At 41.9% G+C, this 19,707-nt stretch overlaps 4 protein-coding genes across 10 annotated transcripts in view; all 4 read right to left on the reverse strand.

Annotated features, from left to right (window-relative positions):
• LOC101478896 (collagen alpha-3(VI) chain) overlaps positions 1 to 19,707 on the reverse strand; it is a 99,357-nt gene that overhangs the window by 13,563 nt on the left and 66,087 nt on the right. For 5 of the 7 annotated variants that reach the window (XM_076875218.1, XM_076875217.1, XM_076875216.1 and 2 more), the window contains 21 exons: positions 6,608 to 7,219; positions 5,791 to 6,411; positions 5,036 to 5,626; positions 4,290 to 4,901; positions 3,831 to 4,165; positions 3,034 to 3,112; positions 2,789 to 2,934; positions 2,612 to 2,704; positions 2,468 to 2,521; positions 2,263 to 2,334; positions 2,131 to 2,157; positions 1,995 to 2,039; positions 1,831 to 1,884; positions 1,686 to 1,748; positions 1,344 to 1,409; positions 1,110 to 1,163; positions 984 to 1,019; positions 838 to 900; positions 638 to 700; positions 493 to 555; positions 132 to 194 (listed from right to left, as the gene is read on the reverse strand). In XM_076875218.1, the coding sequence (XP_076731333.1) occupies positions 132 to 194; positions 493 to 555; positions 638 to 700; positions 838 to 900; positions 984 to 1,019; positions 1,110 to 1,163; positions 1,344 to 1,409; positions 1,686 to 1,748; positions 1,831 to 1,884; positions 1,995 to 2,039; positions 2,131 to 2,157; positions 2,263 to 2,334; positions 2,468 to 2,521; positions 2,612 to 2,704; positions 2,789 to 2,934; positions 3,034 to 3,112; positions 3,831 to 4,165; positions 4,290 to 4,901; positions 5,036 to 5,626; positions 5,791 to 6,411; positions 6,608 to 7,219 (3,812 nt within the window). Of the gene's footprint in view, positions 1 to 131; positions 195 to 492; positions 556 to 637; positions 701 to 837; positions 901 to 983; positions 1,020 to 1,109; positions 1,164 to 1,343; positions 1,410 to 1,685; positions 1,749 to 1,830; positions 1,885 to 1,994; positions 2,040 to 2,130; positions 2,158 to 2,262; positions 2,335 to 2,467; positions 2,522 to 2,611; positions 2,705 to 2,788; positions 2,935 to 3,033; positions 3,113 to 3,830; positions 4,166 to 4,289; positions 4,902 to 5,035; positions 5,627 to 5,790; positions 6,412 to 6,607; positions 7,220 to 9,337; positions 9,952 to 10,197; positions 10,798 to 11,016; positions 11,721 to 19,707 lie in introns of those variants that run through there. The other 2 variants (XM_076875221.1, XM_076875222.1) reach the window with 2 other exon arrangements.
• Positions 12,839 to 15,195, reverse strand: LOC143413083 (collagen alpha-3(VI) chain-like). Its single transcript, XM_076875290.1, has 3 exons — positions 14,673 to 15,195; positions 13,814 to 14,413; positions 12,839 to 13,593 (listed from the first exon to the last, which is right to left on the reverse strand). The coding sequence occupies exons 1-3, from the start codon at positions 15,193 to 15,195 to the stop codon at positions 12,950 to 12,952; spliced, it is 1,767 nt and encodes a 588-aa protein (XP_076731405.1). The 3' UTR covers positions 12,839 to 12,949.
• On the reverse strand, positions 15,406 to 16,968 carry LOC143413071 (collagen alpha-3(VI) chain-like). Its single transcript, XM_076875232.1, has 2 exons — positions 16,345 to 16,968; positions 15,406 to 16,090 (listed from the first exon to the last, which is right to left on the reverse strand). The coding sequence occupies exons 1-2, from the start codon at positions 16,865 to 16,867 to the stop codon at positions 15,474 to 15,476; spliced, it is 1,140 nt and encodes a 379-aa protein (XP_076731347.1). The 5' UTR covers positions 16,868 to 16,968; the 3' UTR covers positions 15,406 to 15,473.
• LOC143413070 (collagen alpha-3(VI) chain-like) lies at positions 17,922 to 19,495 on the reverse strand. Its single transcript, XM_076875231.1, has 2 exons — positions 18,872 to 19,495; positions 17,922 to 18,617 (listed from the first exon to the last, which is right to left on the reverse strand). Exons 1-2 carry the CDS (start codon positions 19,392 to 19,394, stop codon positions 18,001 to 18,003), a joined length of 1,140 nt encoding a protein of 379 aa, XP_076731346.1. The 5' UTR covers positions 19,395 to 19,495; the 3' UTR covers positions 17,922 to 18,000.

Genomic DNA, 19,707 nt, shown 5'->3' on the forward strand with positions numbered 1-19,707 from the left:
AGCAGAGGGAAAACAATAGCAACGCTATCATCTTCCCTTCCCCCCCCCCAATTAAACAATAATTTCTTGCTCAATATTCAGAAAATTTACATTCAGTAACATTGCAATAAAATAAGATGATTTGCTCTTACAGGCTCTCCAAAGGGGCCAGGTGGTCCAACATCACCTTTAGGTCCTGGTTCTCCTGGCTCTCCCTACAAAGATATGAAGATAATGAAATACCTTTAGATGTAAGGTAAATGTCAAAGTGATGAATAAAGTGTGACTATATATATTTAATATGATTGGTTTACTATAGATTTAACTAATAACGTGCTTGTTTTGCAAGGAGATCCTTAATGTTTTCTTACAGTGCTTTCTGGTTCACTGAAATAGACTCCACATGTATGTCCAGTAATGTGATAGAGCTTGGCTTAAGCCAGTGTGTTTATGATTAAATCAAACTTGTTATGAAAGAACATGAGCCACTCCAAATTTAGTTCCATTCAGTACCTTGCGGCCAAGAGGTCCTCTTCTACCTTTTTCTCCACTAGGACCTGGGGTACCTCCAGGACCCTAGAATAGAAGAAATTAGAACATTAAAATTAGATTTTGAATGCAATCAACATAGAAAATTTGACCTATTGTATTCACTCACTCTAGGTCCAGGATTTCCATCTTCTCCTCTTGCTCCTGGTGCACTATTTGGTCCAGGCGGACCCTTGGAAAAAGACAAATCCGCCATCAGTGATGCACCACTTACTTACATATTAGAGCTGCAGTACCAGTTCATGAGACAGACAGACAGACAGACAGACAGATATGCACCAAAATAGGGTGAGAAGATGACAAACTTACCCTTGGTCCATCAATACCAGACTCTCCCTGCACACCAGGCGATCCAGGGCCTCCAACATTTCCCTTTAATGATAATGCAGAAAGATGTTACTGTCATTACGAGGGCAGGTATTAAACTCTATTTTAACAATGAAAAAGGCACTTACAGCTGGTCCAAGTGAACCTCTTCTACCATTGGGTCCCTAATGAGGAATGAGTAAATTTAAAAAAAAAACTTCATTAACATAATCTTTGGCAAGTAAGTGATCAGAAAAGACAGTGAAAGCGTTTACCCTTCTTCCAGGTTCACCAGGGCCTCCCCTCCTTCCATCCTGACCAGGCTCTCCCTGTCATACAGGACAAACATCCCAGTGAATTAAATTCATGCTGAGAGATATCCAAAAAAAAAATAAAACAACAAAACAAACGAACAATATACAAGAGATATTAAGCCTCAAAAATTAAATTGAGTACAGAGATGCAGAATTTATTTCAGCAGCACTATAATTAGCTCAGGGGGGTATTACCGCTGGTCCAGCATCACCAGGGTCTCCTTTGGGTCCTGCCTGGTTGTTATCTTGTCCAGTTGTTCCCTATTAAACAGAAATCACTCTTTCAGTCGCTGCTACATCCAAACACCAATAAATACAAATTTGTCTTAAAAAAACCAAACAAAATAACCATATTTAAACATTGCCTTAATCACAAGAACTGTATTCATTAGAAAGTAAGTATGTGCAGCTTCACATGAAGCATTAGTAACACTCTCTTCTTACACATTCCTTTCTCACATACTATGTATGCATGCAAAATAAAAGTGATGCACATAAAATCAGTCAAAAACTATGCCATAATAATCAGCTTCTTACAGGGTTTCCTCTGATTCCCTGTTGTCCTATGTCTCCTGTTTGTCCTTTGGCACCTTTGGGACCCTAAAAAAACAAAAGAATTTCTCAGCATTAACCATATTCAGTATTAAGAAAAAAAACAACCCAGATGCATCTAGTCACTCACTCTTCTGCCAGGGTTTCCTCTTTCTCCAGGGGGCCCAGCCACACCACTTTTGCCCTAAAACCAAATCAAACACAGCCTTTAAAGCTGATAATTTTATATGATTTTGTATGATTAATTGTTAATATATGGAACACATAGCATAAAAGACAAAATACATGACTCACCTCTTCTCCATTGATGCCATCAAGACCAAGTTCTCCAGCTTCACCCTGAAATAAGGGGGCAGTGGGTTAGCCTTTTTTTGTCAGAATGTAAGAAAGAAAGAAAGAAAGACAGAAAGAAAGAAAGAAAGAAACGTACCTTTTCTCCTGAGTATCCACGAGACCCCTAAATAGAAATAAAGAGTGTTAGATTATTGTATTCACGAACAAAACAATATATAACAATTAAACCATACAACTTGAATGGCAGGGTTAATATTAAAGGGCTTACCTTGACACCTCTCTGGCCAGGACATCCTTGGAAACCCTGGGTTCCATTCACACCAGGAGGACCCCGTTCTCCCTGTATTAACAGAACATGACAACAAAATTCACTGACAAAATACCACAGAACAGAATCTTAAGAAAGGACACAGAGAGGTGATAAATGAAGAAGATAATAGAACAACAACCATAAACAAAACATTCAAACTTACAGGTCCACCTTCATCTCCAGGATGTCCTTGACTTCCTGACAATCCTGGACCACCCTGACAGACAAAAACAAAACATATATAAGCTTTGTAATTAAAAACAAAATCTCCAAGTATAACTGAGGGGTATTTTTTAGGATAAGATACCTTAGATCCAGGCTGTCCAACTCCTCCTCTGTCTCCTCTGTTGCCAGTACATTTGCATGGCACTCCACAGATCTCTCTTTCTGCAATGTTGTCCTGTGCAGTAAAAGAAAGCATTTTCAGTTTATGGGTGTCATAAATGAAAGGCATAGTTTTTATGTATTAATCATCAGTACCCACCAGTTCTTCCAGAAGCTCATAGTCCAAGTCCATGATATTCAGTCTTAAGGGTCTTGTGTACCTGAAGCCACGACCAAATTCTAATAGCGACGCCTCTTCCAAATTGGGTACCCCCTCCAACCCAACCAGAATGAAACTGTTCACTCCTGTTTTCCAAAACGCAACATATTTAAGTTCACTAATTACCTTTGCGATTTCAGGATAGATAATACCTGAGTGCACTTTATGTTTCATCATCTTTTTACCTGACAGCCGAAGCTCCTCAACTCGCCTTTTCATTTCAGCATATGGAGCATCAATACCATCAGTCAGATGAATAACAACCTTCAGGGGAAAATAGCAAAAATACAAGTTTTATACTTTCTTAATTTTCAAGTTTCCAATAGTCTTTTCACTGTATAAACTCTAAAGTTTAAACTCTACAGTTTGGCAAAAAGGTTTTTTAGCCTTGATCTTATTCTTTAATATTAAAAAAATACAATTAATATACACTGGCAGTGACCAATTCAAGGACAAACCTAAACAACTGACCCCAACAATGAGGGGATCTGGCTGATTTCATGTGAAATTTTTACTTTAGCTCCAGGAAAGATTCAAGGTCATGGCATACTAAAGCTATTCTGATGGTATATGGTGTCCCAGGTAAAAACCAACAACCTAAAAAAAGCTTTTGGTTTGTTTGTGTTTTTTTGTTTTGTTTTGGGGTTTCTTTGTTTTTTTGCTTGTTTTGTTTTGGGTTTTTTTGAGTTTTGTCGGCAATGTCTATAGGTCAAACTAACTCAGCTCAATAATTACACTAAGTTGCTAAACCAATCAAGTCAGATTATTAATACATGAATGAAACGTTAACTAAGAAGTGCACCAGTTGAAGCAAATGCACAAGAGAAATTTTATGACTCTTGTGACAATACATGGCATTTTCAACATCAACTTGAGATATACATTATTTTAGCAGATATTGAAATATTCCTAGAATAGCCCTGACACCGACACATGTAAACTGCTTGGGCCATTTCTACTTTAGTATATTTGAGTAACTAACCTTGACAGTGTCATCCTGTCTGACTTTGAATCTGTTGGTGTAAGCTGATATGGTCTTGCCATTGAGAACAAAGGGGCCACGACTCCGCAAAGCTCTGAAAGCCTCAAATAACTCATCTGGATTTGTTGTGAAGTCCAGCTGGACCGGCTCAGAAGCAGAATCCATGGCCAGCATGCCCACTTGTACAGATGGAATCTGCCCATCGGAGCAGCTAATGGATGCCATTTTGGAAATCCTCTGCAAAATAGCCTCCATCTTGCTCTGGAGGTTGGTCTGAGAACTGAAAATATTCTGGGCGGACACATCAAATCCGACCAACACTTCTATATTGGAGGCTGTAAAACATAATATTATTTTACCTTAGACACTTTTGGTCACCCCAAATCATGTGACAACCTTTAATCATTTAATTTAATGTATCATCGACAAGCAAGAAACACATAATATTACTTCTCTTACTTTTAGCAAGTTCTTTCGCACCGACACACAGCTTCCCTTTTACTTCATCATCCAGAGTTTCCAGGATTTGTTCATTGAGCTCTGAGAGTTCCTGAACGGTACTTGCTCGAGCCACCATGGAAGGTTCACTTGCCAGGTTTTCCAACTCATTCTGAATGTTGCCCACTCCCACTGCAAAGACTCTCACACCTTTATTCTTCAAGCCAAGCACTGCTGATTTACTGTCATCAGCTGAGTTTCCTCCAGTGACAGTTATAAGAATTTGAGGAGTGCCCTCATCAGCCCTACTGCCCCTTTGTTTAGAAAAGTAAACATCTTGAATAGTGCGAAGGGCTGCACCGGTGTTCAGTCTGCGTCCACCTTTGTACTCTATTTGACCAAGAGCATTTAGCATATCATCCCTGTTACTGTATGTGTTGAGGTAAAAGCCATCATTGACATCTTCAGCATAATGTGCCAAGCCAATCTGTAAGTTATCTCTCTCAGTGAAGAACAGATCAATTAAGTTGTTGATAAAAATCATGATTTCTTTGAAGTCCTCACGGCCCACATTAATGGAGCCATCCACCAAAAACACTATATCAGCCTTTTTAGATGGAGGCAGGCCTGGTGCTACAAGAAGGGAAATACAGATATGTTAAGATATGTTTATATTGAAAATATTTACCTTGGTTTTTAGTCCAAATCCACAACACGTCCTAATCATTCTAGGCCCTGTAAAATGAGTACATTTTAGTGTTACTTACTTGGAGTGTCATATCCTGGTGTATCCTCAACAACATTCAACCTGTTAATAAACTTGTCCTTTATTGTTGGCAGGTTTGAGAACTTAGAAACCTGAATGACATCAGCGGAGCTCTTGGAAATACTCATCAGTTGCCTTGTGTCAGCACGATCAGCACCAATACCAATACAGTTAACTCGGGAGGTCTTGAGCAAAGGTCCATAGAGGGAAACATCTTGGGGTGAACGTCCACCTGTGAGAACCACAAGATGCTGGGAGGCCTCAGTTGGTCGAGCACCAGCAAAAGAGTTTAACTCAAAGCGCAGAACGTGATCAATAGCATCAGCCAGGTCTGACGATCGTCCACCCATCTGACGGAGTCTTCTGATAGCAGAGAGAACAGCTGCCTTGTTGTTGTGTGAATTGAGCGAAAATTCAGTTTTAACTTTGTCTGCATACTGGACAAGAGCGACACGAATTTTATCGGGCTGCACATCAAGTTGTTCAACAATTTTGAGGATGAAGTCACGGATGTGAGCAATCCCTTCAGAATCTGTATTATCTGAGCCATCAATTAGGAAAATAATGTCCTTTTTCCCGAGATCTAGAATGACTGAAAAAAAAAAAAACACAACATAAGGAAAGAAATGCCTCCATAACAGTGAAGGTAAATTATAAAAAGCAAATGATGTAGACAATCAGTAACTGCCTTTAGCACTTTCAGTTGAACTTAATTGGAGTCTTAAATATACAGAATGATTACACACTATTTCTTACCTTCTGGGACACGAGTATAAATTTCAGTGATATCATCGGTGGATATTTTCTTGACTGAATCAATAAGCTGTTTTTCCACCTTTGAAAAATCTCTCAAGCTGTCAACTGTATACACAAGCTCTGGCTTCATGGAAATCTGTCTCAGTTCATCTTGGTCTGCATTTCTTGTACCAATGGCCAGAGGTGCTATCAGGCTTTTCTTGAGTTCATTGGCTGAGCTGGATACATCATCAGTAGATTTGCCAGCCGTAACTAGAATGAGGAATTGAGGCACACGTTCCTCAAGACGGCTTCCGCCTGATCTCTGGTAGACTCTTCTGGCGACAAACTCGAGAGCACGTCCTGTGTTTAGATTATTTCCACCTTTGTTTCGAAGTCTCGACACGGCCTGGAGCACTTCATTTTTTGTTGAGTGTGCATTCAATAGAAATTCTATCTTTGGATCATCGCTGTACTGAACCACTGAAACTCGGACCTTATCCAGTCCTACATCCAGCTTCTCCACAACTCTTCCTATCATATCACGGATGGAAGGGAATTCACTACGCACTGCTGTTGTGCCATCAATAAGAAATACAACATCCCTTTTTTCTCCTCCTGTGGGTACAGATGGTACTGGTGCTTGAAAGGAATAGAAGCAAAATAACACAGTCTGATTACTAATCCTGAATGGAGAGTTCCTAATAGTGTACACAGATAAATATATATAACATACAGTATGATTTGGGGTATAATTCTAGCTTTAATATAGTAGTAACACAGTAATAATATAAATGAGGACTGTGTTAACCTGTAGATTTTATTAAATTCAATTTACCTTCATAAGTTGGGAACTCTGGACGCAACCTGCTGATGTCCTCATCTGACAGCTCAGTGAGTTTGTTGATTAATTCTTCTTGAACTGTGTACAGGCCAGGAAGGTCATCTATTACGTGGGCGTAATTGGAGATATACGACACCACCCTCAGCTCTGTGGGGTTCACATCCCTGGTCCCAATGCTGAATGGAAGAACTCTAGATTGTTTAAGAGAAGAAGCTGCACGACGGACATCATCTGTAGAAGGCCCACTAGACACAACAATAACAAATTGTGGAACACCATCCTGTTTTCTGCTACCCCGTGCTGCTGTCAGAATATCCTGATTGAGAAACTGTAAGGCCTGACCCAGGTTACGTTGTGTTCCACCTTGCTTCCTCATTCCCTTGATGCCATTCAAAACACCTTCTTTGGTTGTATGTGTGTTTAAATACATATTAGCCCGAGCAGTGTCACCATACTGGACCACACCAACACGGATTTTATTTTCGCCCACATTGAGACTCTCGACGACCCTGCGGATAAACTCCTGGATGATTGGAAATTCCCTTCCAACGCCATCAGATCCATCAACGAGGAACACGACATCCTTCTTGGGGCCCTGTGATGCAGCTGGAAAAGACAGAAGTTGATATTAGGCTCAGTTTCATCAATGTATGACAATAAAATGGTCGTATTGGTGGTAAATTGAGCCTACATCTTTTTTTATCATGAAGATTCTGGTGCATATTCGAAGAAATAAGTCACTTTTTTCCTGTTTTTGACAAAAAAAAAGTTGTATATCTCTTAATATATCTTACTCATTTCCAAGTTTTTCAAAACTTTCAGCTAGAAAGTTTCATAAAACCCCAAATTAGATCAAATTACGAAAATTTTACATTTCAACACCGGTTCTCCAAATGAGAAACTCAAAAAAATTAGACTTTAGGTATGACCCCAAATGAATGAAAAGAAGGCCCTTTTAAAATGTTCTTCTGATAATCAAACATTCTTGAGAGCTCTATATTTAAAAAAACAAAACAACAACATAATTTTACGTCACCCAGCAGCCTAAAGCTGTTGCAGCATAACTAACGGAGGATTCAAGGTCACCTGATCCAGGAAGTTTTTAGGACAGCGCAACACTAATTAATTACAATAGTCCAGCCTAGGAGTAATAAATTCAATAACTAGTTTGTCAGCATCACTCCGAGACTTGATGTTTTTATTTTTGTTTATTCATTTATTGCACAATTGCTGCAATAAATTTAATGTGCTGAATATGCACATTAAAGGACGTATCCTGGTCAAAAATGACTGGACAAGAACGTTTGATCTGTCTTGTGGCATCTATTGTAATACATTATTGGTTTGTAAATCACTGCACAAAAAATGCCTGAGACATTGCCTGCATTTTAATGTAAATAGTTATGTATATATTTATGTTGTTTGCAAAATTTGTACATAAGTTTTTGAAATTAAATTTATATTTGACTTTCAAGTTGGGCGCCTCCTGGGTGAGGTGTTCCAGGCATGTCCCACCGGGAGGAGGCCCCGGGGCAGACCCAGGACACGCTGGAGAGATTATATCTCTCGGCTGGCCTGGGAACGCCTTGGTATTCCCCCGGATAAGCTGGAGGAGGTGGCTGGGGAGAGGGAGGTCTGGGCCTCTTTGCTTAGGCTGCTGCCCCCGCGACCCGGCCCCGGACAAAGCGGATGAAGATGGATGGATGGATGGACTTTCAAGTTATGAAAATGATCTGTTAAACATGTTTGTGGGTATATTCAGAGAGACAGACAGATCCTATTTAAGTTTAATTGCAGGACTTTATTGAACAGTCTCAAAGAATAAGAGCTCAACAGAGCTCTGACTAATTGTCAGCCTGGCTACAGTGGTGAAAAGAAAACTGGAGTTGACTTGGTTTTAAGGATCATTGGTTAACAGTAAGATATCCTGGTTATCCAGAGATCTCTACAGTATAGATAAATTTGTATAGATAGCAACATGTTTTCTAGAGCTTACATGTTACCTGCATTAAAGTATGTGTGTGTCTGTGAGTTATACAAGGGACTCAATCACTTTTGATTGCAAACTGTCTTCATCGGTGGAGCCTCAGCATTGTAATCAGTTAGAATTCATATGCATTATTAATCATTTATAACACTTTTAATGGCATTATGAGATAAAAGAAATGAGTGGGGCTAGAATTTAGGCAACTACTCTGCATGTTGGCACATGGCATGTGACAAATTGATTCATTTCATGTATAATGATTTATATTATTAAATGCTTTTAACTATAGTAGTTCAAAAAGTGACAAATTCTACAGATGTAAAAGACGTGAGGTTATTTGGTGAAAATAGCAGTGAAAGAATCGTTGGTTTAATGGATAACAAACTAAATAAGATTGGTGGCTGGGGGATAATAATGAAAACTGCAGCCTCAAAAGACAATTTAAAATGAACTTCAACAATAAGAAGTTCAAAAGAGTGATTGACAAAAAATTAAATATCGTAGCTTAAAGCAGATGATGGAAAGTTCTGTGTTCTCACAGAAGTTCAGACGATCATACTATGTTCTCAAAGTCTTAAAGACAATAGCCTGGCCAACTTCTGTTTAAGAAAGACCAAAGCATGCTTCCAACTGGTTTGAAATGCACCAGAAAATCACATTCATTTATTTGCTTTTCCTCACTGTAGCTGAAATTAGTAACTTTTGGAGCCAGCATTAGGATGTGTCTGACAACGTACCAATTATGGTTGGTAATTCTGGGGTGACTTCAATAACTGCAACCTCCACAAAGGACTCAAGTTGCTGTTGCACTTTGGGTAGGTCAGTAAGTTCAGACACAGATAGAGCATAACTGGGCTCGCCAGTTATGGTCTGAAGTTCTCTGGGGTCAGAGCCTCGGGTTCCAATTGCAATGGTCAAGACACCCAGCTGTTTGAGAGCAGAGGCTGGTTCATCAATACTGTCAAATGATCTTCCACCAGTGATCAATATTAGGACCTGCGGAACTCCTGATGGTCGCCTGCTTCCGGCAGAGGCCGTGAAGACGTTATCCTTCAAATACCGGAGAGCTGCTCCAGTGTTGAGGGGTCGTCCGCCTTTGTGCCTCAAACCTCTGACACTGTCAAGGACCTCTCTTTTTGTGGTGTAAGTGTTCAGATAGAACTGGATGGCTGGATCGCTGCTGTACTGAACAACCGACACACGGTCTTTGCCATCATCCACACTGAGTGTGTCTACTTGTTTTTGGACAAAGTCTCTCATAGCTGGGAATCCACTTCTAGTAGCATCAGATCCATCCAGCAAAAACACCACATCCCTTCCTGCTGGCTGTCTGACCACTAAGAGACATGAGATTTACCATATGTTTAACTTGGTCAATCAAATATTTTGCAGCTAAAAAGCACCATGGTAAAAGTGAACTCTTTCTTTACAACCACAACTATTTTGTAAAAAAACAAACAAAAAAACAAACAAAAAAAGAACTAAAAAAAAAGAAAAAACAATCCACTGGCTGATTAAACACAGCAAAACCAAATGATTTCTTTTCACACTGTTTCCTACAATGATACTGGACTTTGAAGATGGGTCATGTTCTTACCAGTCACTGTTGGGGTCAAAGGTGTGACCCTCATTGGCACTGTGCTCAATACAGAAGAGAGCTGTTCTTGAACATTGGGAAGGTCAGTGAACTCAGACACAGATACAGCATGACTGGGCTCGCCAGTTATGGTCTGAAGTTCTCTGGGGTCAGAGCCTCGGGTTCCAATTGCAATGGTCAAGACACCCAGCTGTTTGAGAGCAGAGGCTGGTTCATCAATACTGTCAAATGATCTTCCACCAGTGATCAATATTAGGACCTGCGGAACTCCTGATGGCCGCCTGCTTCCGGCAGAGGCCGTGAAGACGTTATCCCTCAAGTACCGGAGAGCTGCTCCAGTGTTGAGGGGTCGTCCGCCTTTGTGCCTCAAACCTCTGACACTGTCAAGGACCTCTCTTTTTGTGGTGTAAGTGTTCAGATAGAACTGGATGGCTGGATCGCTGCTGTACTGAACAACTGACACACGGTCTTTGCCATCATCCACACTGAGTGTGTCTACTTGTTTTTGGACAAAGTCTCTCATAGCTGGGAATCCACTTCTAGTAGCATCAGATCCATCCAGCAAAAACACCACATCCCTTCCTGCTGGCTGTCTGACCACTAAGAGACATGAGATTTACCATATGTTTAACTTGGTCAATCAAATATTTTGCAGCTAAAGAGAAACATCTTGAAATTGAACTCTTTCTTCGCAAGCACAACTATTTAAAAAAAAAAAGACAATCCACTAGCTAACTGAACACAGCAAATCACATTTGGTTTCTTTTCACACTGTTTCCTACCATGATACTGGAGATTACAAAGGAGTCACGTTCTTACCGGTCACTGTTGGTGTCATGGGTGTGGCCCTCACTATCACTTTGCTCATTACAGAAGAGAGCTGTTCTTGGACACTGGGAAGGTCAGTGAACTCGGACACTGACAGAGCATAACTGGGCTCATATGATATTTTCTGCAGCTCTCTAGCATCTGAGGTCCTAGTTCCAATGCCAATCACATAAATGCCCTGCTGTTTGAGAGCTGAGGCTGGGCTATCTACATTGTCAAAAGACCTTCCCCCAGTTAGTAAGATCAATATCTGTGGGACACCCTGCAGGCGTCTACTTCCAGAGGAGTTTGTAAAGACGTTGTCTCTGACGTATTGGAGAGCTGCCCCAGTGTTTAGGGGTCTTCCTCCTCTGTGTCTAAGCCCTCTGACCGAGTCCACCACATCCTCCCTTGTGGTATATGTGTTCAGATAGAAATGGACCCCTGGTTCTCTGCTGTACTGGACCACAGAGACATGGTCTTTGTTTTCTCCCACATTGATTTTCTCCACCACTCTCTCTACAAAATCACGCATGGCAGGAAAGCCATTCCTTGTGCCATCAGAACCATCCAGAAGGAATACAATATCTTTTCTGTCACGTGAAGCTGAGAAAAGACAGTAGGACAAAAAAATGAAAACCTTTCACAAAGCTTGTGAGATTATCTTTCACTGGCACACTAATATTTTAACAACACTAGCCTGGCCTACTTCTGTTTTAGAAAGACCACAGTAGGGCTGCCACGATTTGTCGACTAGTCACGATTACGTCGACTATCAAAATCGTCGACGACTGATTTAATAGTCGACGCGTCGTTTGAAGCTTTGTAAGATCACAAAAGACGCAGGAATAAGTGGCAGGATTTAAGAGTGTAATAACGGACTGAAACAGAAGATGGCAGCATTGCATGTACAAGGATGTCAGCTACCGTTAAACCCCGAAGAAGAAGAAGCAGCTGTGTCCCAGAATTCATAGCGCGGCCCAGCGCAGTTTCCAACAATGGCGGCAGCTGGTTAGTTTTAATGTTACTCTTATTATTCTTTCTGGGTCACAAAATAAACGTTTAACATATTTTCAGGCGAGAATATAGCTGTGTAAACCTCAAATATCTGCTCAGTTTATCAGGACACCACATATTTTCAAAAGCGCTCCGACGTTTTCGGAGACATCTGTTACCCACTAGCTCGTTAGCGAGCGGGGGGCTAGGCTCACTAGCGCCGTGAGAACACGGGACTCCCCGCAAATCGTTTTCAAACCCACCGCCGTCTTTCGCTACTCAGGTTAAATATATATGAGTCACTTAGATAACTTAAAATGTTATTGTTTGGCTTTTTTTTAGTATTTTATTTGTTCCTGAGTAAATCAGTTTGTCTGAGATTAAAGTTATAGTTTTTACACAGCTGAATAAACGTCAAGCAGACAACTGATTATCAGAAGTGTGAGATGCTCCAGAATATACTCCAGTGTCCTGTTATATTTTAGATAGCAAGGAGTTTATTAAACTTCACCGAAACAATCCGCAAATTTCATTAAAATTTAATAAACTATCATCTTGTCTTTATTTTTAGTTAGCACAGACCTTAATCAGAATCAGAATACTTTATTGATCCCTGGGGGAAATTATTTTTTGTTACAGTGCTCCATTTTAAACCAACATTAAGACAAGACAGACAATACGCTAACTAAGAATAAACACTTAAGGCTGTAAGCTAATGATAGTTATATAAGAGCAGATGCTGCTGGTGCAATAAGCTGTAGTTTTGCGTCCAATGGATGATGATCTGATTAGTCGACTAATCGCAAAAATAATCGATGACTAGTCGACTATCAAAATAATCGTTTGTGGCAGCCCTAGACCACAGCATGCTACCAACTGGTTTGAAATGCACAAAAAACCTATACACACATCACATTCATTTATTTGCTTTTCCTCACTGTAGCTGAAATTAGTAAATTTGGAGCCAGCAATAGGATGTGTCTGACAACGTACCAATTACGGTTGGTAATTCTGGGGTGACTTCAAAAACTGCAGCTTCCACAGAGGACTCAAGTTGCTGTTGCACTTTGGGTAGGTCAGTAAGTTCAGACACAGATAGAGCATAACTGGGCTTGCCAGTTATGGTCTGAAGTTCTCTGGGGTCAGAGCCTCGGGTTCCAATTGCAATGGTCAAGACACCCAGCTGTTTGAGAGCAGAGGCTGGTTCATCAATACTGTCAAATGATCTTCCACCAGTGATCAATATTAGGACCTGCGGAACTCCTGATGGCCGCCTGCTTCCGGCAGAGGCCGTGAAGACGTTATCCCTCAAGTACCGGAGAGCTGCTCCAGTGTTGAGGGGTCGTCCGCCTTTGTGCCTCAAACCTCTGACACTGTCAAGGACCTCTCTTTTTGTGGTGTAAGTGTTCAGATAGAACTGGACGGCTGGATCGCTGCTGTACTGAACAACCGACACACGGTCTTTGCCATCATCCACACTGAGTGTGTCTACTTGTTTTTGGACAAGGTCTCTCATAGCTGGGAATCCACTTCTAGTAGCATCAGATCCATCCAGCAAAAACACCACATCCCTTCCTGCTGGCTGTCTGACCACTAAGAGACATGAGATTTACCATATGTTTAACTTGGTCAATCAAATATTTTGCAGCTAAAGAGAAACATCTTGAAATTGAACTCTTTCTTCGCAAGCACAACTATTTTAAAAAAAAAAAGACAATCCACTAGCTAACTGAACACAGCAAATCACATTTGGTTTCTTTTCACACTGTTTCCTACCATGATACTGGAGATTACAAAGGAGTCACGTTCTTACCGGTCACTGTTGGTGTCATGGGTGTGGCCCTCACTATCACTTTGCTCATTACAGAAGAGAGCTGTTCTTGGACACTGGGAAGGTCAGTGAACTCGGACACTGACAGAGCATAACTGGGCTCATATGATATTTTCTGCAGCTCTCTAGCATCTGAGGTCCTAGTTCCAATGCCAATCACATAAATGCCCTGCTGTTTGAGAGCTGAGGCTGGGCTATCTACATTGTCAAAAGACCTTCCCCCAGTTAGTAAGATCAATATCTGTGGGACACCCTGCAGGCGTCTACTTCCAGAGGAGTTTGTAAAGACGTTGTCTCTGACGTATTGGAGAGCTGCCCCAGTGTTTAGGGGTCTTCCTCCTCTGTGTCTAAGCCCTCTGACCGAGTCCACCACATCCTTCCTTGTGGTATATGTGTTCAGATAGAACTGGACGGCTGGATCGCTGCTGTACTGAACAACCGACACACGGTCTTTGCCATCATCCACACTGAGTGTGTCTACTTGTTTTTGGACAAAATCTCTCATAGCTGGGAATCCACTTCTAGTAGCATCAGATCCATCCAGCAAAAACACCACATCCCTTCCTGCTGGCTGTCTGACCACTAAGAGACATGAGATTTACCATATGTTTAACTTGGTCAATCAAATATTTTGCAGCTAAAAAGCACCATGGTAAAATTGAACTCTTTCTTTACAACCACAACTATTTTATAAAAAAAACAAAAAACAAAAACGAAAACAGAACAAAAAAAAAAAGGAAAAACAATCCACTGGCTGATTAAACACAGCAAAACCAAATGATTTCTTTTCACACTGTTTCCTACAATGATACTGGACTTTGAAGATTGGTCATGTTCTTACCAGTCACTGTTGGGGTCAAAGGTGTGACCCTCATTGGCACTGTGCTCATTACAGAAGAGAGCTGTTCTTGAACATTGGGAAGGTCAGTGAACTCAGACACAGATACAGCATGACTGGGCTCGCCAGTTATGGTCTGAAGTTCTCTGGGGTCAGAGCCTCGGGTTCCAATTGCAATGGTCAAGACACCCAGCTGTTTGAGAGCAGAGGCTGGTTCATCAATACTGTCAAATGATCTTCCACCAGTGATCAATATTAGGACCTGCGGAACTCCTGACGGCCGCCTGCTTCCGGCAGAGGCCGTGAAGACGTTATCCCTCAAGTACCGGAGAGCTGCTCCAGTGTTGAGGGGTCGTCCGCCTTTGTGCCTCAAACCTCTGACACTGTCAAGGACCTCTCTTTTTGTGGTGTACGTGTTCAGATAGAACTGGACGGCTGGATCGCTGCTGTACTGAACAACCGACACACGGTCTTTGCCATCATCCACACTGAGTGTGTCTACTTGTTTTTGGACAAAGTCTCTCATAGCTGGGAATCCACTTCTAGTAGCATCAGATCCATCCAGCAAAAACACCACATCCCTTCCTGCTGGCTGTCTGACCACTAAGAGACATGAGATTTACCATATGTTTAACTTGGTCAATCAAATATTTTGCAGCTAAAGAGAAACATCTTGAAATTGAACTCTTTCTTCGCAAGCACAACTATTTTACAAAAAAAAAAAAAGACAATCCACTAGCTAACTGAACACAGCAAATCACATTTGGTTTCTTTTCACACTGTTTCCTACCATGATACTGGAGATTACAAAGGAGTCACGTTCTTACCGGTCACTGTTGGTGTCATGGGCGTGGCCCTCACTATCACTTTGCTCATTACAGAAGAGAGCTGTTCTTGGACACTGGGAAGGTCAGTGAACTCGGACACTGACAGAGCATAACTGGGCTCATATGATATTTTCTGCAGCTCTCTAGCATCTGAGGTCCTAGTTCCAATGCCAATCACATAAATGCCTTGCTGTTTGAGAGCTGAGCCTGGGCTATCTACATTATCAAAAGACCTTCCCCCAGTTAGTAAGATCAATATCTGTGGGACACCCTGCAGGCGTCTACTTCCAGAGGAGTTTGTAAAGACGTTGTCTCTGACGTATTGGAGAGCTGCCCCAGTGTTTAGGGGTCTTCCTCCTCTGTGTCTAAGCCCTCTGACCGAGTCCACCACATCCTCCCTTGTGGTATATGTGTTCAGATAGAAATGGACCTCTGGTTCTCTGCTGTACTGGACCACAGAGACATGGTCTTTGTTTTCTCCCACATTGATTTTCTCCACCACTCTCTCTACAAAATCACGCATGGCAGGAAAGCCATTCCTTGTGCCATCAGAACCATCCAGAAGGAATACAATATCTTTTATGACACGTGAAGCTGAGAAAAGACAGTAGGACAAAAAAATGAAAACCTTTCACAAAGCTTGTGAAATTATCTTTCACTGGCACACTAATATTTTAACAACACTAGCCTGGCCTACTTCTGTTTTAGAAAGACCACAGCATGCTACCAACTGGTTTGAAATGCACAAAAAACCTATACAAACATCACATTCATTTATTTGCTTTTCCTCACTGTAGCTGAAATTAGCAACTTTTGGAGCCAGCAATAGGATGTGTCTGACAACGTACCAATTACGGTTGATAATTCTGGGCTGACTTCAAAAACTGCAGCTTCCACAGAGGACTCAAGTTGCTGTTGCACTTTGGGTAGGTCAGTAAGTTCAGACACAGATAGAGCATAACTGGGCTCGCCAGTTATGGTCTGAAGTTCTCTGGGGTCAGAGCCTCGGGTTCCAATTGCAATGGTCAAGACACCCAGCTGTTTGAGAGCAGAGGCTGGTTCATCAATACTGTCAAATGATCTTCCACCAGTGATCAATATTAGGACCTGCGGAACTCCTGAGGACCGCCTGCTTCCGGCAGAGGCCGTGAAGACGTTATCCCTCAAGTACCGGAGAGCTGCTCCAGTGTTGAGGGGTCGTCCGCCTTTGTGCCTCAAACCTCTGACACTGTCAAGGACCTCTCTTTTTGTGGTGTAAGTGTTCAGATAGAACTGGACGGCTGGATCGCTGCTGTACTGAACAACCGACACACGGTCTTTGCCATCATCCACACTGAGTGTGTCTACTTGTTTTTGGACAAAGTCTCTCATAGCTGGGAATCCACTTCTAGTAGCATCAGATCCATCCAGCAAAAACACCACATCCCTTCCTGCTGGCTGTCTGACCACTAAGAGACATGAGATTTACCATATGTTTAACTTGGTCAATCAAATATTTTGCAGCTAAAAAGCACCATGGTAAAAGTGAACTCTTTCTTTACAACCACAACTATTTTATAAAAAAAACAAAAAACAAAAACGAAAACAGAACAAAAAAAAAGGAAAAACAATCCACTGGCTGATTAAACACAGCAAAACCAAATGATTTCTTTTCACACTGTTTCCTACAATGATACTGGACTTTGAAGATGGGTCATGTTCTTACCAGTTACTGTTGGGGTCAAAGGTGTGACCCTCATTGGCACTGTGCTCATTACAGAAGAGAGCTGTTCTTGAACATTGGGAAGGTCAGTGAACTCAGACACAGATACAGCATGACTGGGCTCGCCAGTTATGGTCTGAAGTTCTCTGGGGTCAGAGCCTCGGGTTCCAATTGCAATGGTCAAGACACCCAGCTGTTTGAGAGCAGAGGCTGGTTCATCAATACTGTCAAATGATCTTCCACCAGTGATCAATATTAGGACCTGCGGAACTCCTGACGGCCGCCTGCTTCCGGCAGAGGCCGTGAAGACGTTATCCCTCAAGTACCGGAGAGCTGCTCCAGTGTTGAGGGGTCGTCCGCCTTTGTGCCTCAAACCTCTGACACTGTCAAGGACCTCTCTTTTTGTGGTGTACGTGTTCAGATAGAACTGGACGGCTGGATCGCTGCTGTACTGAACAACCGACACACGGTCTTTGCCATCATCCACACTGAGTGTGTCTACTTGTTTTTGGACAAAGTCTCTCATAGCTGGGAATCCACTTCTAGTAGCATCAGATCCATCCAGCAAAAACACCACATCCCTTCCTGCTGGCTGTCTGACCACTAAGAGACATGAGATTTACCATATGTTTAACTTGGTCAATCAAATATTTTGCAGCTAAAGAGAAACATCTTGAAATTGAACTCTTTCTTCGCAAGCACAACTATTTAAAAAAAAAAAAAAGACAATCCACTAGCTAACTGAACACAGCAAATCACATTTGGTTTCTTTTCACACTGTTTCCTACCATGATACTGGAGATTACAAAGGAGTCACGTTCTTACCGGTCACTGTTGGTGTCATGGGCGTGGCCCTCACTATCACTTTGCTCATTACAGAAGAGAGCTGTTCTTGGGCACTGGGAAGGTCAGTGAACTCGGACACTGACAGAGCATAACTGGGCTCATATGATATTTTCTGCAGCTCTCTAGCATCTGAGGTCCTAGTTCCAATGCCAATCACATAAATGCCTTGCTGTTTGAGAGCTGAGGCTGGGCTATCTACATTGTCAAAAGACCTTCCCCCAGTTAGTAAGATCAATATCTGTGGGACACCCTGCAGGCGTCTACTTCCAGAGGAGTTTGTAAAGACGTTGTCTCTGACGTATTGGAGAGCTGCCCCAGTGTTTAGGGGTCTTCCTCCTCTGTGTCTAAGCCCTCTGACCGAGTCCACCACATCCTCCCTTGTGGTATATGTGTTCAGATAGAAATGGACCTCTGGTTCTCTGCTGTACTGGACCACAGAGACATGGTCTTTGTTTTCTCCCACATTGATTTTCTCCACCACTCTCTCTACAAAATCACGCATAGCAGGAAAGCCATTCCTTGTGCCATCAGAACCATCCAGAAGGAATACAATATCTTTTCTGTCACGTGAAGCTGAGAAAAGACAGTAGGACAAAAAAATGAAAACCTTTCACAAAGCTTGTGAGATTATCTTTCACTGGCACACTAATATTTTAACAACACTAGCCTGGCCTACTTCTGTTTTAGAAAGACCACAGCATGCTACCAACTGGTTTGAAATGCACAAAAAACCTATACACACATCACATTCATTTATTTGCTTTTCCTCACTGTAGCTAAAATTAATAACTTTTGGAGCAAGCAACAGGATGTGTCTGACAACGTACCAATTACGGTTGGTAATTCTGGGGTGACTTCAAAAACTGCAGCTTCCACAGAGGACTCAAGTTGCTGTTGCACTTTGGGTAGGTCAGTAAGTTCAGACACAGATAGAGCATAACTGGGCTCGCCAGTTATGGTCTGAAGTTCTCTGGGGTCAGAGCCTCGGGTTCCAATTGCAATGGTCAAGACACCCAGCTGTTTGAGAGCAGAGGCTGGTTCATCAATACTGTCAAATGATCTTCCACCAGTGATCAATATTAGGACCTGCGGAACTCCTGATGGCCGCCTGCTTCCGGCAGAGGCCGTGAAGACGTTATCCCTCAAGTACCGGAGAGCTGCTCCAGTGTTGAGGGGTCGTCCGCCTTTGTGCCTCAAACCTCTGACACTGTCAAGGACCTCTCTTTTTGTGGTGTACGTGTTCAGATAGAACTGGACGGCTGGATCGCTGCTGTACTGAACAACCGACACACGGTCTTTGCCATCATCCACACTGAGTGTGTCTACTTGTTTTTGGACAAAGTCTCTCATAGCTGGGAATCCACTTCTAGTAGCATCAGATCCATCCAGCAAAAACACCACATCCCTTCCTGCTGGCTGTCTGACCACTAAGAGACATGAGATTTACCATATGTTTAACTTGGTCAATCAAATATTTTGCAGCTAAAAAGCACCATGGTAAAAGTGAACTCTTTCTTTACAACCACAACTATTTTATAAAAAAAACAAAAAACAAAAACGAAAACAGAACAAAAAAAAAAGGAAAAACAATCCACTGGCTGATTAAACACAGCAAAACCAAATGATTTCTTTTCACACTGTTTCCTACAATGATACTGGACTT

This window comes from Maylandia zebra, linkage group LG16 (genome assembly GCF_041146795.1).
Source record: "Maylandia zebra isolate NMK-2024a linkage group LG16, Mzebra_GT3a, whole genome shotgun sequence".
NCBI classification, from domain to species: domain Eukaryota; kingdom Metazoa; phylum Chordata; class Actinopteri; order Cichliformes; family Cichlidae; genus Maylandia; species Maylandia zebra.